The 17532-nt window shown below is 54.0% G+C and overlaps 1 protein-coding gene across 2 annotated transcripts; it reads right to left on the bottom strand.

Annotated features, from left to right (window-relative positions):
- Positions 1 to 782: 782 nt before the first annotated feature.
- Positions 783 to 8509, bottom strand: TAC4 (tachykinin precursor 4). Of its 2 annotated transcripts, none has more exons than XM_059380063.1 (5): positions 8199 to 8509; positions 5293 to 5377; positions 3395 to 3427; positions 2398 to 2469; positions 783 to 1157 (listed from the first exon to the last, which is right to left on the bottom strand). In XM_059380063.1, the coding sequence occupies exons 1-5, from the start codon at positions 8313 to 8315 to the stop codon at positions 1126 to 1128; spliced, it is 339 nt and encodes a 112-aa protein (XP_059236046.1). In that variant the 5' UTR covers positions 8316 to 8509; the 3' UTR covers positions 783 to 1125. The 2 variants fall into 2 exon arrangements, with proteins under 2 accessions (XP_059236046.1, XP_059236045.1); XM_059380062.1 differs by having other exon boundaries at positions 783 to 1169.
- Between the last annotated feature and the right edge of the window lie 9023 nt (positions 8510 to 17532).

The raw sequence follows: 17532 nt of genomic DNA on the forward strand, positions 1-17532 counted from the left end.
TAAAACTTTACCCGGCACCCAGGTGAAGGGCCTGCCCTCTCCTCCAGGGCCACCTTCTCCTAAAACAGCCTGGCCACCCCACTCCCAAAGGATCAGACATCCCTGTAAAAAAACGTCGAACCCATTTCCTCTTTGTGGGGAGAGGGACCTAGAGGCTAAATGTTATGCAGCTTAGTGAATTCACGAATTGTCCTCTACTGCTGAACCCACCCAACTCCCAGCTCATTCCTTTACGTAGCCCTCCATGCTGATGACCAGCTTTGCCCTCCATGATTTCATTCCAGCTCATGTGCCTCTCTCCAAGCATCCCGGGGTCCTCTGCATCCTGCCCCACGAACCATGGGGGCAGTGACAGTGGTGTCCCCGTCAGATGGGGGGGTGTTCCCCTGAGAGCAGAAAGTGTTTGGTGGTGCCCATGGAGTTCAGAGCATGCCTCACTGCCTGTGGTCCCAGAAGCAAAGCAGCTGAAGAGCCACTTTACGCATGAGAATTGATGACGGACCCAGGACCCAAATCTCCAGGTCAGAAGCCAGGGATTTGGGGTGTTGAAATGATGATTCTGAGTAGGGAGAGGGTGTCTGCTTTCCGGTAGGGCTTTCCTTACCTGTATCCCAAGCCTGTGTTCCCGCCTGAGGGTGGGGACCAGGACTGTTTACTATTCCCTTTGCAGTTCTGGAAAAGCACCACCATGCCCCGCCCCGTGCTGCTGCTCTGCAGTCCACAGCAGGGTGTAGCACCCAGACCATCCCTGCCCTCTGCTCTGCACCAGAGAAGAAACTATACACTGTTTGTCCATTTATTGAGCCCCTCCTGTGTTCCAGGCACAGGAGACATGGAAGTGCGTGGCACTCGGCCCTGCTCAGCAGTGAGATGGGAGCTGAGTGTGGGGGGAGAGCAGGGTCACTGCAGCTCACAACTGGAACAACGGTGCATGTGTGCATCACCATGGCTTAGGACCGAGAGTTCTAGAAGGAACCGCAGTGAGTTCAGGGAGGCCAGGTGGGACACACCAGTGTCAGGCACAGGAGACACACGAGAAGAGAGTTGGTCTGGCCAGCTGTCCGCTGTATTGTCCGGGGAAGGAGATGGGCATTTCGTCCTCCAGGAAGGGTGCAGTGGGGGTGCTCACTCAGACCCGTGGTCCTCATCCTCTCTGCCTGGGAAGAGTTCTGTATGTGACAGTGGTTTCAGGAGTCTTGTCTGTCTCCTCCACCCTTGGGGGGCGCTTCCCTATTCACTCCTCCTTGGGCCCTCCATTTCCCTAACTCGGCCTATAGATATTTGGGATGATCAAATTACAAGTCCATCTGCCACATCTTCCAGTTCTCAGCTGGAAACACATCTGGAGCTGGGATGAGCCACCCGTTAGCTATTCTATCTAAGAGGAGGGAAGTGGTGATCCAGTATTTGCAAGCCTGCAGGCCTTGTGAGAGATGCGGAAGGTGCCGTGGACTAGGTCATGGGAGACCCAGCTTTAGCCCTGGCTGTCCTCGGCTCACTGTGTGACTCCAGGCAAGCTTTCCATCCCTGAAAAATGGGATTCCTGCCCACACTCCGCGTGCAGGGACGTTCACTTCCATTTAGGTACTGAGATGACTTCCATGGCCCTTAGGATGGAATGGCTGAGACATTTAGAAAAGAATCTTGGGTGGGGGGAGGAGAGGACTTGCCATCTTTAGTCCCAAGAGCCTATGTTGGAAGGAGCAGGTGTTGGACCAGGGAAGCTGGAAGGGCATTCTGCTGAAGGATGCGCTCTGGGGGAAGAGGTCAGGCTTTACTGAAGGCGGACTGGAGCTCAGTGTCTCTGACCCCCTCGGGTGCCGGCTGGCTTGAACTTCTGATCTTCCCCATATCCCCACCCCGGCCTGTGTCTCTTACCTACCTTCATGACGTCTCATTCATTTGAGTGTACCCTTGGGCCCCTTTGGGGTTGTGACCCCTGCCAGAAGGTGTTAGCTGGTAACTGCTTAGGGTGTGATCCCTCCTGGAGTGATTCACACTTACAATTGCTGAGGATTTGAAATACTTCAAGGCTAAAGGCATGACTTTTAACAAATCATTGATCACTGTGGGAATAAGGGGGATGTTCCTGGGCCTGAAAAACACACATGATTCTTGTGGCTCCAGCTGGTCCTGAGAGAGGCGGGGGCAGAGTGTGCCTGGGTGCTGGGGTGGGTGGAGAGGGTGCAGCTTCTGGACTCCGGCTATCTCAAGCCTAGATCATTGAAGGGACCACCTCCCTGTGCTTCAACCGCTCTCTTCTATGGGACATCTGCCCAGTGGCTTGTGGGGAACTTGCTCCGTCTGTCCATCTGCCTGGCCCCCACCATGGAGACGGGCAGAGAAGCATCGGTCACTTTCCCCTGATGCCCTTGCAATTCACCAGAGCTCACCTACCTTCTATAGATAGTTGCGCCCTGTCCACAAGGCCCTGCACCATTTGTCCTTGCCGATGCTCTGGTGGTGGAGCTAGAGGAGAAAGAGTGCAGCAGAGTAAGTCTGTGCTGGGACCCAGGAAGGGCAGGGCAGGGCCAGGACCAGAGCTGGAACACAGCCATTCCTCAAGCGTTTGGGAGTTGAGGGGAAAACTGTGGATTGGTTCATTCATTCACTGAGTCATTCATTGGTTCCCACCCCTTTCTCTGGCATCCTCCCTCCCTTTGCCCTTCCCTCCACTGACACCTATGAACACCACTCATAGAAACTGCTCGTGTTGTGGGTACAGAGGCGGCAGCCCACCCTTTACTGTCGGTGGTGGGAGGCGGTCTACTCTGGGGACAGCACCAACATGACCTGGCCGGGCAGGGCGCCAAGGACAGCCTGGCGCCCAGGCCATGGAGACCAGCTCCATCCGGGTAGGGCAGGCACTCAGGCGAGGGGAGGTGGGGCCGGGAGTCAAGTCAGTGAGAAGGATGTGGTGAGTCGTCAGAGCATTGAACTTGAGAGAGTACTGAGGGTGTGGTGGGTAAGAGTTGGTTGGTTTTTTTTTTATTTGTTTCCCCCCCTTTTCACCAAGGATTTTGGGCAGGGTACTAGCTGCTCAGATTTGCACTTTCCAGATCCTTCTAGGTGCACGGGGCGGAATGGATTGGTTAGCTTTTTCCAATCCCAGGCTTTAGGCCCAAAGCAATTTTGAACCTTTGGCAGAACTGGATTCATACTGTCTCCTCCTTATCCCTGCAGCTACTCCCCCCCACATGTCCAAATCCTCTCTCTGAGGAGACAGCCAGCAAGCCCAGCGTGTGGCCAAACGGTGCTGGCCCCACCCCCTCCAAGGCCAGCATGGGGTGCCCCTGGCCAGAGGGTCTCCCCCATCTCGCTGACTTGTTAGCGGCCTGGCCAGCTCAGCCCTCCCCGGGGAGCAGGCTGAGGGGAAGATCTGGAGAATGCTTACCTGTTCTTCTGTCCGGCCGGATGGGAGGTATTCCTGGGGGAAAGAGAAAGAAGGAATGAGGGCCGCACTGCTTCCCCAGGGGCTTGGTGAGGTGGGAAGGCTCATGGTTCTTTGGGGTTTGGTGCCTTTGGTGGGTAGTTGGCAGAATTCCAGTCCCTTCCCATCATCCCTGTATGGCTGGGCTGCTTGGCTGCTCATGGAGGGAGACAGTGTGGAGCCCTGGGAAGGGCACAGACTTTGGAGTCTCTGGTGCCTGGCACTGCTTGGACATCCTTGGAAAAGTTTGTAACAGGTCTGAACCTTAGTTTTCCCGCTGGTGATAAAGGGGACGTTGTTGTGAGATGTCATATGTGAGCATTCTAGGTGCTCAATAAATCTTTCTCTGCTCTCCCCATCCCCTGTTCCTCATGGGGTGTTGGATTTGGAAGAGAACTCTGAAATGGCCCAGTCAAGAACACATTTTGTGGAGAAGAAAACAAAGGTCATAAGTGTCTGGTCATAAGTCAGCTTTCTCTGTTTTTATGTGCATATATATTTTTTTATTACAAAAGCACTCTTGGGGCACCTGGGTGGCTCAGTGGGTTAAAGCCTCTGCCTTCAGCTCAGGTCATGGTCCCAGAGTCCTGGGACTGAGCCCCACATCGGGCTCTCTGCTCAGCAGGGAGCCTGCTTTCCCCTCTCTCTGCCTCTCTGCCTACTTGTGATCTCTGTCTGTCAAATAAATAAAATCTTAAAAAAAAAAAAAAAAAGCACTCTTTGAGTACATGCCCACTATAAAAAGAAGCAAGCCATGAGAGGTTTGTACAGTAAAAATTAAAGTCCCTTTCACTCTCTCTCCCTCAATTCCCCTTCCCAGCCTAGACGTAACCACTGTTGACAGTTTCGTATTTATTCTTCTAGAAATTTCCCTATGTATTTGCTTATACAAGTGTGTAAGTAAGCAGTTTAAAAAAAATTTTTTTTTAAAGAAGTATTTATTTGTTTTAGAGAGAGAGGGAGAAAGTGTAAGCTGTGGGTTGGAGGGGGGTGAGGGAGAGGGAGACTCTCACACACACTCCCACGCTGAGCCTGGAGCCTGATGTGGGGTTCCACCTCAGGACCCTGAGATCATGACCTGAGCCAAAACTGAGTCAGACACTCAGTGACTGCGCCACACAGGTGCCCCTCCATTGATGGTTTTTATGTTATTTCTAAATTCTTGCTATTACAAACAAGTTGGCAATAAACACTCTGATGTAAATATCTTAAGATTCATGCATCAATAGCATTTCTATTTTGTACATGTTCTGAAGTGAGACTATTGGTAAAAGGTATGTGTACTTCCAGTTTTGATGGAGATTGCCGACGTGTCCTTGGCAGGGTATAAAAATGGTAGTTTCCTCAGACCCTCACTGACAACACTTAAATGCGTGTATAGATATAGAGATAGAGATAGATACAATATAGACAGTGAAAAAGGAGGAACTACCCTCTGTCCAGATCCCCTCGGACATGACTTCTGCATTAAGAATATCTTCAGGGAACACAGGTTCATTTTAAGGATTCTATATGAGCTAAACAGAATCGACTAGAAAGCTTGGCTAGTGGCTTGGCAAGATTCCCAGCTTCACCAGCTGTCTCTGGAGTCATCCCTCGGATGGATGGCAAGGGCACCAGCAGGCCAGGAGGCGCTCCCTCACCCTTAGGGTGACTGCACCCTTGCATGCCCGAGCCAGCCCTGGGTTTAACACCTGTAGCCTGGTATAATGAATTCTCCAAAGTGTCGGGTTTGACGATCATTCCTATGGCACGGGCGACCCCTACCAGGCCCTGGAGGCCTGGGCTTGAAGCTGGGCCCCTGCTTGGTGTCACCAAACCCGCTCAGAACCCACCAGACAGCACCCACCTTTGTCACTCACCTCTCACCCGCTTCCCCATCAGCCCAAAGAACTGGCTGGCTTTGCCCCTCTTCACCTGCTGGAGCTGGAGGTGAATGCCACCATCCTGGGGAAGCGGAGAGGTCATTGTTAGAGCTGTGGGAGAGGCTGGGGCTGGACACTGGACAGGGTGGGCAGCCTGAGCAACAGCAGTATCATGCCCCCTGGCTCTGTGCCAGCAGGTGGCTCTGGTGCCTTCTTTAGCCAACACGGCGCCTAGACACAATCATTCATAGACAGTGTTCCACCACCTGCGTTCCTGGCTTGGGGCCCAGCACTTTCTTATATTAACTCATTTAATCCTCGCTGAAGCCACACCAGACCGTAGAACCTGTACGGTCACCATTTTACAGATGAAGACACTAAGGCAGAGAGACATTAGTCCTCCCAAGCTTACCAGCTAGGATGTGAGAGACGGAGCCAGGGCTTGAACCCAGGTCACCTAGCTCAAAGGCTCCAACACTGCAGACACAATCTCACTCTTTGCACATGCTTTATGAAGTGACTGATTTTTTTTTTTTAAGATTTATTTATTTGACAGAGAGAGAGAGAGAGAAATCATAAGTAGGCAGAGAGGCAGGTAGAGAGAGAGGGGGAAGCAGGCTCCCCGCCGAGCAGAGAGCCCGATGTGGGGCTCGATCCCAGGACCCTGAGATCATGACCTGAGCCAAAGGCAGAGGCTTTAACCCACTGAGCCACCCAGGCGCCCCTGAAGTGACTGATTCCCCACCTACGGATGGGGAAACTAAGACTCATGGAAGGTAAGTGACTTGTTCAAGTCACACAGGAAGTGGCGGAGGCAGAATTTGAACACAAGGAGTCTGACTCCAGAGCATGGTTCTGCTCCAATCATAGAAAATGTCTCCAACATAGACAGGAGCGGGCAGCTGGGGAACTCACATTGGGCACCCTATAGGCAAAGCGGGAGGGCTTCCCCAGCACCCCCACTCTCACTGCTGCTGTCCTCTCTTCCTCCCACACTCCCCACATGGTCCCCGATCTACCCTACCCCACAGCCTGCGCCTCCCACGTGGAACATGGCATGTGGCCTGGGGTGGAGGCCACTCCTCTGGGCAAAGACATTGTCGTCCTTGAGCTGATGGGGCGAAAAGTCTAGGCCAATGGTGCTGAACTGAAGTTCTCGTTTTTTTCACCAAGCTTTGTGATATTGGCCAAAAAGTGTGGCCTCACTTTCTGGCCTTAACCTGAGCCCCCAAAGGGCTTCTCAGCCCTGTTGAGAGGGAGAGATGCTTGCTAGTGGAGAGGGTGACAGTGAGTGACAGTCATTAGACCATCCTCACGTCTCTGTGTGCCCAGCACCTGGCACAGAGCTTAGAACACAATGTGTGCAGGATACTAAAAGCTGAAGAGGGGCCCTTTCTAAGCCCTGGGCCAATTCAGTCACTTTCAGTCTGTCTTCTGTGCAGGACGTCATGGACTGGGGCAGCTATCTCAGGCTGGAGTCACCTAGTCTGGCTAGGAACTGGAAAAGTCTCTTTGGAGATTTGGACCCACTGCTGAAAAGCTCATGAAAACCACTTGGCCGGGGTAAAGGAAGCCTTCAAATGCAAGCTGGGGAGAATGGCTACTTATGAATGAAGTCTTACCTTTCTCCCGCCCTCCCTGGGGTTTCTGGACCCTGGCTTCCCTTGACTCAGGAAAGACCCCTCCTCCACCTGAATCCTGCCTTATGCCTTTAACCCAAATGCCTAGCTCCAGGGATGACTGGCAGGTGGGGGACCCCCCCAGGGCTGAGGCAGTGATCTGCTCATCCTGAAGGTTTCCTTGTTCCTTCCTTCTGTCACCTCACTCCTCCTGTGTGAATGGTTCCTCTACTCCCAGCCCCGTGTCTCAGGGAACAGAACAGCCATGAGACCCAGCTGCAGGGGGAGGTGCTCACAGGTGGAAGGCCCAGCAGCACCTGGGGAAGAGGATGTTTCTCTTGTGGCTGTGAAGAGAGCTCCCCATCACACCACTTGGCTTTGCTGGGCCTGGGCCAAGTCCCATGCTGTTAAGCACAGACTCTGCAAAGACTGCTGGGGATGATTTTCTTCTCCTCCCATGTCACAGGTGGCCAGAAAGCAGCAGTGACCTCCCCAAGGTTGCGCAGAGTCCATGGAGAAGCTGGGACTTGAACCTGGGTCTGTGCACCCTGTGGTCTTCTCCACTCCACACGCTTCCACATCAGACAAAGCAGGAAGGAAACTCGCCACCAATGGCCATTCCTTCAGTGGCTCTTCCAGTGGCCCCAGGGTCCTGGCCAGATGCTGTGTGCCTCATTTTTGGATTTCTCCCCAGTGACCACATTCAGGTCCATTTAGTAGAAGACAGTGGCCATCGGACCAAGTACTTATTATGAAGTAAGAGAAACGTGGGAGATGTTAACAGTGATCTTGCCCTAAGTTGACCCCCTTGAAAGGAAATTCTGGAAAATGTCCTCTGATGCACAGACAAACCAAATCTGATCTCGGACAAATGTGCTTTTAAAGCTGCATAACACTGGACAAACTGTTTGACCTTTCTGTGCCTTGGTTTCCTTAGTTGTGCAAGGGGATAGTAATGGTACCTTTCCCACAAGGCTGATAGGAGGATTAAATTGGTCAATATTTATGAAACATTTAGGACAGTGCCAGGAGCATAACATATGTGACATAAAACACAAACACACACACGTACACACACACACACACACACACACACACACCGTTGCTCCCATGTATGCTTGCCCCTTTGGATGTCTGCCCAGCCAGGGCCCGTGGCCTTGAACCCACCTGCAGAGGGGAGTCCGACAAAATGGCTAACAATGTACAACCCGCTCTCTGGGCAGCTGTGGAAGGGATCTCCCACCCTCTCCACCGCAGACCAGCCCGTGTCTCACCCCCCAGTACCTCCAGGGTCAAGGTTATCCAGGACCCTGCTTCCGCTCCAAGTGCCAGTTCCTCGTCAGCTGTCACAGTGCCTGCAGACAGCCCCATCAGGAGAAGCAGGGGGAGGCAGGACAGCATAGTGGGTACTGCTCTGTCCTGGGACCCTCCCAGAGCTCCTCGCAGCTTAAAGATGCTGTCTCCAGCACGCCTGGGGCCTCTCTCTGGCTCCTTTCGTGTGTGTTTGGGGAGTGGGGGGTGGGTGAAGCTCCACCTACTCTCTGTCCTTCCAGTTACCCTGCTTTCCTTTCTTCAGCTTATCTGGTCCCTGGGGCCACTTCCTGTGACTCCCTTCCCTCCCTCCTGCTGGCTGGAAAGACCAATGATACCAGAGGAGGGACCAGACCTCTTCCACTGCTGGCCCAGCACTTGATCCCAGGGCTTAGCACTCTGATGCAACACTGGCCTCACCTTTTGGCTCTGTTCCCTTGGTGGCAGGTGCACAATGGGGCACTGTGTGGGGGCCTGGCTGGAAGCCCAAGGGGGCCTGGTCATCCTGGACATGGGGAAGGGGAATGTGCGGCCCCTCCCCTCCCTGTGCTCTGCTCCCCTGTAAGAGAGGCCTCTCCTCCAGAACTCAGTGTTTAACCACTTGTCTCCCCATCACTGTGCCGCCCCCCACCCCGAGGTTCCCCTCCATCTAGGGACCTCCACGTGTACGTAGAAATGCACATCTTCCCCTGAGAGAAATAACATAGTGCTTAAAGGAGTAAAGCTCCTCAGAGGGAAGAATTGGGATTTGCCAGAAAAACGGCCTTCTGCTCAAGTGTCATCAGCTCTAAACTACTTCCCACTGCTGTCAAAGTGATCTTTCTAGAGCCCTAATCTGGCAAGTCTCTCCTGGCTTACAGCCTTCCAGTGTCTCCCCATGGCCCTTGGCATAATGTTCGGGCTCCATAGCATGGCATTCAAGGCCCTTCTCCACTTAGGTCCTCCCTGTCTCCCATCCATCCATCCATCCATCCAACCAACCATCCATCCATCCATCCATCGGTCCATCTGTCAGTGTAGAACAAGGGCCCCGTGGTCAGAGACCTGAATTCCAATCCTAGCTCCACCATTACATAGCTGTGTCACCTTGACACATTACTTAGTCCCTCTAAACCTTAGAACCCTCATCTGTACATGAGGTTAACAATAGCACTTATTTCCAAAGTTGCTGGCGGGTGAAATATCACACATGCGCCACACTTAGCACAGAGCCAGGCAGTAAATATTTGACACCATTAACTGTTACTACTGTAACTGTTATTGCCCAGGTGAGGCCCTGGGCCACAGATGATGAATAAGATGCCAGCCCTGTCCTCCAACATCTCCCAGTCCAGGGGAGACCCCTGGCTGGTGGGGAAGCTCTGTTCCATTTGGTGTGCACAGGGATGGGAACAAGGGAAGGGCATACCCCCCTTCCCCATTGGCCCCAAAGCCATTCCTTGGTCCCAGACATGCAGCACCGCTCAGGACAGGCTCAGACTCCCTGCCCCGTGCCTTGATCTTGGCTTGTTGGCTCTGCCTAGACCTCCTTTTCCACCTGTACGACCCCACCCTCCTTAAAGGGCCCACTTCATGGTCACCTCCACAGTAGGTTTTTCTGTGCCTATTTCCTCACTCCAACAAGAATTGATTCGTCCTTTTCCTCGGTTTTCCTAGTATCCCACTTACATCCCTTGTAGCTGAGCACAGGGGAGGGGCAGGAGTGGCAGTGGAGAGGGAGAGTAGATGGGAAACCCAGCTCTTGCTCTGTTCACTGAGCCTCCCCCGGAGGAAGGTGCTTTGCTCCATTTCTCCCAGAGGGGACCGCTGGGCTGAAAACAGCCCCTCCTTTTCTGCTGGGTTACGCCCCAGCTATGCGAGAGTGGGGCTGTGATATATGTGCTTGGCACACAGTGGGTCCTTAAGAAATGTGCAGTCACTCGGAGTCCAGGCCAGTGGAGGCAGAGAGGGATACGGGCAAGCACAGAAGTTTGGGGGAAGACACCCCCCACACATCCCCTCCATTCCCACCCCGCCCAGCAATCTCTTTGGTGGATCCCAAGCCTGATCCCAAACCTGCACGTGCTAACATGCAGATTCCCCCGGCTCAGCCCTCTTCTGGCCCCACCAGCCTTGGTTTCTGGGTCTGTCTCAACACTCCAGGTGCCTCCCACTGAACTTCCCCAAGGGCGGGGCATTCCACTTTGGGTTTTCCAGTGTTGTTGACAAGCTCTTCCTTTCAGGGAACAGTTTCGCTTTTCATCTTCATTTTACAGATGTGGAAACTGAGGCGGGTTGGGCTTGCTCTAGATGCCTGTACTAATTGGTGGCAGACTAGCGCCCCAGACCCCAGTCAGCTGCTTCCCACCTCACACTAGAGCCTCAGCCTCTAAGGGCAAGCAACACAGGGCTGGAGGCAGAGTGACAGCATGGACCTCTGGATGTGTGTGTGGGGGGGTGGGGGGGGTGGGAGATGGCTTCCTGTTTTGCAGGTCCAAACAAAGTGACCTTAGGACTTAAGAAATATCCCTGGGCCTCAATTTCTCCATCTGAAAATTGGAGCTGCTGCTCATTGGATGGTGGTAAAGATTTCATGAGTTCCCCAGTTTTAAAGAGCTAAGCACAAGGACTGGCACATAGTAGGCGCTCAATTAACCCTGTGACTGGCACATAGTAGGCGCTCAATTAATCCTCACTTGTTTTCTGTGATTATTCGACCTCTGAAACCCTGGACCTCGGCGTGGACTCCCGGCCCCGCCCGCGCAGCAGAAGCCGCTCGTCGTGGGACAGGATGTGGCTGGTGCACAGCAGGGAGGAGGCAGGAGCCACGGGGCAGAGGAGAGGGCGGCGGGAAGATGGGAGAGAAAATCCCAGAGGTCCGGAAGGCCAGGAGGAAGGCAGGGCACCGGCTGGAAACCGCGGCTATTTGCAGCGCTGCCTTCGGGCTGCGGTCTCCCGGCTGGCGCTCGCTGCCCCGGCCGCCCAGCCCGCCGCCCCGCCCGGTGCCCTCGGCCACCCGGGCACGGCCCCGTGCTCGCGGCCTCGGCGGGAGGACTGGGGCGCGGCAGCCAGAGCCCGGACGAGGCCGACGGCGCCGAGCCGGGCGCGACCTCGGAGGGCTGCATGGAGGCGGGTGCGAGCCAGACGCGAGGGCAGGGGCGGGCGCGGGGGGCCGTGTGGCCCGCGAGGCGGGTCGCGGCCGCGGCGAGGCTGCTGGGGCGCCGGGTGGGCGCGCAGGATTGCTAAAGGCTGCGGTTTGGCGAAGACCGCGGAGCCGAGAAGAGCAAGGGCGCAGGAGGGAGGGAGTTTTTTAAAGCTGAGGGCGAACAGCGAGGAGGGAAACACGAGAGGAGGGCGGGCGGCGGGCAGGAAGCGGACGTTTCCCGAGCGCCCACTCCGTCCGCAGTAGGAGGGAGGATGGGCGCGGGGGGCGGCGGGCTCCCGGGCGCCGAGCGCCGTGGCTCAGGCGCCCCAGCGGCGGAGGGGTAGGGCCGGGATTCGAACCCGGTGCGCTGCTGCCGCGCGCTCTCTCATCTGCACGGAGCCCGAGGACGCCGGTGGGCGGGGGGTGGCGGGGCCCGACCGCCGAAGAAGCGGAGCTGGGAGGGGAGGCCGCGGGGAGAGAGCTTTGGGGAGGGGTCGTGGCTGCCCCGTGGGGACGCTTGAGGAGAGGAGGCGGGCGTGGGGCGGACGATCTCTTCCACCGCCCCCACCCCCCCACCGATGACGCCGCAGGGGGCCCTGCAGCTGTCTTTCCCGCGCCCCTCCAGCGCCCCCATGTGGAAGCTTCTCCTGAAGTCTGGTCTCACCTCCTACGACTCGGAATTGGCGGGTCCAGGCAGGGCAACCGCTGGGTCCTGGTCCCCATGGCCTGGCCTTTGGCTCGAGGGACAGGAGGTGACGGAGGGGGTGAGGCTCCTCGGGCCGGCAGCCTGGTCCTTCTAGGGGAGGGCAGTGGAGCGGAGTAGCCCGGAGAGTGTGACTGGCGCCACCCCTGAAGAAAAACTCCCGCAGTCGTTGAGGCTAGGCTGGTGCATTGGGTCAGGGATCCCGGGCTTACTAAGCACCTCTCAACGCGGGAGTTGCCCCAGAGCCGAGAGGAAAGAACCACACAAGCATTTATAGCAATTTTAACTCAGTGTGAAAAGTGCCATGGAAGGGGCATTTGGGGAGAAACCAAGATTCCTGGGCCCCCTTGACTCCCACGGATGGAGCAGGCACCCTTCAGACGTTTGTCCTTAGATAGGACACTCTGGGCTTGGGAACGTGGGTCTCTGCACCCAGAGCGCACAGGAAGCTGACAGAGCAGTTGCCCTCTGCCCCCAGAGGTTGTGGGGGCCAGATACCTCTGTCCAGCGTCACCGAGGACATTTGGGCCCCAGCCTGCCTTGTTTTTGACATTTAGACCCTCAGTTAGGCCCGGAATATTTCTGGAAGGTCCTGAAGTTATTGCTCAGTTTCAGAAAGAAATTCTCAAAGTCTGGAGAATGATTCAGAACATTCTCTGACCTCACGCTTATGGTCAGACACTTCCCCCACCATGGAAGGCACATCCTGGCCCTGGGGCCCCTCTCTCTGTAGGAACTGGCACCCACTCACATCTTTTTTTTTTTTTTTTTTCAGTTAGGCTCAGCAAGGAAAGAGAAATACATGGTGGGAGGTATTTTGTCCCCAAGAAAGATTCAAGTCAAGAGTAAAAGCAAAGCAAATTGGCTAAGAATGAGACTCTGGGGGGTCTCTGGGGGGCTCAGCCAGTTAAGCATCTTCCTTCGGCTCAAGGTCATGATCCTGGGGTCCCTGCTCAGTGGGGAGTTTCCGTCTCCTTCTCCTCACCCTGCTGTCCTCACCCCGCTAGTGCAGCGCTCCCTCTCTCCCTCTCTCAAATAAATAAAATCTTAAAAAAAAAAAAAAAAAAAAAGAATGAGATCCTGGGTTCAAATTCTGACTCCAGAATTTTACCCTTTGTGTGATGTCAGGCATCAGGCTTTAACCTTTCTGGCTTTCTGGGCTTCATTTCCTTTATTCCCAAGGTGGGGATCATAATATATTCACTTCAAAAGGTGCTGAGATTTTTTAAAAAAGATTTTATTTATTTGACAGAGAGAGACAAAGTGAGAGAGGGAACACAAGCAGAGGGAGTGGGAGAGGGAGAAGTAGGCTCCCTGCTGAGCAGGGAGCCGGATGCAGGACTCAATCCCAGGACCCTGGGATCATGACCTGAGTGGAGGACAGAAGCTTAATGACTGAGCCATGCAGGCGCCCCTGCTGAGATGTTTAAATGAGATAATGCATAAAACAACTTCATGCAGCTCCTGGCACATTGTAAACCTTAATAAACGGTGGCAATTATTATTGCCATTAATAATATAATTAAGCAATAACACTCATCCATGTTTTATGGGACAGCCCAGATTAAGCAAAGTGATTTCACACATTCCCTGATATTTTGCCATCAGGTTGAGAATCTCGTAAGAACAGGGACTGGGCTTCTCTTGTTGGACTAGCAGTCCATTCCCTGTGGCCAGGTCGCTTGATCTTAAAGATAGGGTTCAGAAGCCTGAGAGCTGAGGGAGGCGTGTGAAGGTCCCCCTTGCTAAGGGATGGGGGTTCAGGTCCTGCCCCTGCCTCAGCTGTGGAGGGCGAATGGAGAGAAGTGCCTGCTTCTTCCAGAACCCTTTATGTGCCTAAAGGCACCCAGAAGTCTGAACCCATTAGTGGGAGAGGAGAAGCTCATGTTGTAAATCGGCCTTTTCTTCCTGGATCTTGGTTAGCGAGTGTGGGAGAAAAGTGAACAGCTAATTGAAAATATAATTATAATGCACTGTCTTTTGTCTACCCAGTGGAGCCTCCAGACCCCACTGTCTGCGGAACAGTTTGCTTCTCTAGTCCAGGAGGGCTCTGGAGCCAGCCATCCGGAGACGGCACCCACGGGTTGGGTAATGTGGCTGGCTGGGGCTCGGCGAGAGGTTCAGGACTGAACCTCGGTCCCGCTCTCCCTGACCACTGTCCGAGCTGACCGAGTTCTCAGAAGTCTGCTGAGTTCAGGGGGAGCCCGAGTGGGCTGCTAGGGAATTGGGGAGGGAAGAGAGGAGGCCAGTCTGGGGAGTGCAAATATTACCCCGCAGACACTGGGGTGTCACTCTAAGCTTCAGAACAAAGGATTTATGTGGGATTCTGGGTTTTTTCCCTTCATGGGTTCCCAAAGCCTTCTCCCCTCAAATGAGGGGACAAGAAGGAGGGGCTGAAGTGGGGAGAAGCTGGAGACCGAGAAGCCTGTTAGGAGGTGATGGTGATAGTCTCAGGAGGCACGGGCTGGGACGTGGGGTGTGTGTGTGTGTGTGAAGGGAGGGCGTCCCCAGGTCTGAGCTCCAGAGGGACAGAAAGGGGAGGCACTGGGATGATGAAGAGGAAGAAGAATAGGTTCTGGAAGGGCGAGAGCTGCTGGTGAGTATCAATTTGGACAACCTGATAGTTTAAAGTATTTCTGTCCACAGGGTAGACCAGGAGGGGCTTGGAGCTCAGGAGACAAGGTCAGAGAACTTTCAGGAGGTCAGTGTACAGGCGAGTGAAGCCAGGGGAGAGCAGGGTAACACAGGGAAACCAGGAATAAAAAGGCCAAAGCTGGACATCTGAGCAGCCTCACTATTTAAGGGGCAGGTGGTGGATGGGGTTGGGGTGAGGTGGCAAGAGAGACTGCAAAGGAGAAAGTAGAAAGATGGGTGCCCGGGAGAGAGGAGAGGTACAGACATACAGATGAGAAATGCTTATGAAATATACTATGGATATGAAAGAATGTGTATGATTAACACCTGGAAAAAGTAATGCAGAGTCCACGCAGGTGGCGGGTCGTAGTACCGCCGGGATGGGCAGCAGGTAAAAGCGAGTTCCCATAACCTATTTGATATCCTAACATTACCTATTTTACGAGATCTGTGCATACATCTCTTTCACAATTTTTTTTGTTTTGTTTTTGTTTTTGTTTTACTTTCACAATTTAAAACAAGATAGGAAATACTCGAACTGTCCATTAGCAGGAGAATGGATAAGCCAGTTGTGGCATGGAACACTACACAGCAGTGAAAATGAATGCATTGGAATGAATCGGATAAAACTCATCAGGTGTTAAGCCGGAAAAAGCAAGCCGCAGGAGGATCTCTGCGGTATGATTCCATCAGTGCAGAATTTAAAAACATGAAAATATAGATCCATATTATAAATGGACTCATATACATGTAATGTATATGTATATATATACACACACAATACATAATCATGTAAAATACTCATGGGAATAACTGGTACATGCAGGGGAGAGCTTCCCTCTGGGAGGGGGAGGGGATTGGAGAGGGGACACAGGTGGTTTCAGTTTTCTCTGTAATGACTCATTTAGTAAGCTAGGTAGTGGACATTCAGGTTTGTTGTACTATTACCTGCACATTTCTATGTACCTGATATAATTAATACATTTTGAAAAGCCAGAAAAGTAATGGGAAAAGCCAGGGGCAGGGGGAGGAAGGGTTTCAGGAAAGAAGGGAAGGATGGGGGCACTTGGGTGGCAGTTAAAGCAGCCAGCTCTTGGTTTTGGCTCAGGTCATGATTTCACGGTCCTGAGATCCAGCCCCGAGTCAGTCTCCACGCTCAGCACAATCTGCTTGTCCCTCTCTCTCTGGTCCTCAACCTATTGATGTGCGCCCGCTCTCTCTCTCTCTCAAATAAATAAATAGATAAATAAACTCTTATTTTTTAAAAGAATTTATTTATTTATTTGACAGAGAGAGAGAGAGAGGATAAGCAGGGGGAGAAGCAGGCAGAGGGAGAGGGAGAAGCAGGCTTCCCTGGTACAAGTAGCCCAAAGCGGGACTCGATCCCCAGACCCTGGGATCATGACCTGAGCCAAAAACAGTTGCTTAACCAACTGAACCACCCAGACGCCCCTAAATAAAATCTTAAAAAAAAAAAAAAAAAAGCAGAGGGGAAGGGCCAACAGTATGAAATGTGGCAGTGAGCCCTGTACTGAAGGAGGACTACAGGCGGACCCCGGGTTGCACTGGGGTCAGAGGGTACCCACCCGCATTGCTGGCCTGGAGGCAGAGGCTCTGCCTCAGTGTTCCTGCTAATAGCCCTGATATGATGGTTCTGAAACTCCACTATCAGCCAGTGGTCACCCCGGGGCCCCTCACTGCCTCTGGGACACAGGACGGAGCCCTCAGTGTCTTTGATGTTGCTGCGGATGCTACAGGGAAGCCATCCTCATCTCTCACCAGAGAGTAGATGCAGGTAAGATCCCTGGAGAGACTCCTGGAGGACCCCGGAGGGTGAGGGGTGACGGTAGCCCTGCCAGCCATGCTGCTGGAGGCGTAGACTGGCCCTGAGGCAGGGGGATGACCAGGCTGACTTCGGCAGGAGTCAGCGAGTCTCTGGCGCCCAGGGGGCGGGTGGGCGAGGACAGTGTTGAGGCTTGAAGGTTTGAGGAGGCAAAAGCCAAATCCCGGTGCCCAGGCATGGAGAGTGGGCGCTGCCCAGGCTTGGCAGAGAGCGGGCTGAAAGATGCAGTGCCAAGGTGGGGAGAGGGGCTGCCAGGGCTGGAGATCAGAGGAATGGAGGGGGGAGGGCCCAGGCACTGTCAGGGCTTGAAGTAGGAGGCTGCCGGGGGCAGGGTTGGGGGGGGGGGGGGGGGAAGGGGGGATCAGGGGAGCCAGGGGTGGCCAGGAGGAAGTGGGTAATGCCAAGGGAGCAATGGTAGAGAGCCGGTGCCAGCTTGGGGCTGGGGGCTGGAGGCGGGGGTGGGCTGAGCCGAAGGGAGTTGTAGAACTTACTCTTTTCCCTTGTTCTCATTCAGTTGTGCAACAAAAACCAATGCCTTTGTTGGTGAGTTCTAAAACCTCTGTTGGTGAGTTTCAGGGTGCACAGGGCCCTCTGGGGTCATCTTTTCCCATCCCTTCTTTGCACAGATGGGGATAGTGATGCCCACAGTGGGAAGGGAGGCTGGCCTTTCCAGGGCCACCAAGTGCATCTAGTGAGGGACCTATGTGTTCAAGTCTGTATCAGACCTGTGGAGTACTGGGTGGGGGGTTGGGAGCTGGGATGGGGGTTGCCTGAGGGAAGGTTTCCAGTTTTGGCCAAGGAAGCCAGTGGTCTTGTTGGGGCGGCAGGCCAAACACATTGAAACCCAGCCAGCCATAGAAGGCCACACGCACTGCTGGGGCAGAATTCTGGGACAACAGTGAAATGAGCTGGGACCTTTGGAAGAGGGGGTCCTAGGGAAGCTGTAGCTTTAGGAGAGTTCAAAAAAATGGGGCGGGACTAAATTCATTAAGAATTCATTTTC

This window comes from Mustela nigripes, chromosome 16 (assembly GCF_022355385.1).
Source record: "Mustela nigripes isolate SB6536 chromosome 16, MUSNIG.SB6536, whole genome shotgun sequence".
NCBI lineage: Eukaryota > Metazoa > Chordata > Mammalia > Carnivora > Mustelidae > Mustela > Mustela nigripes.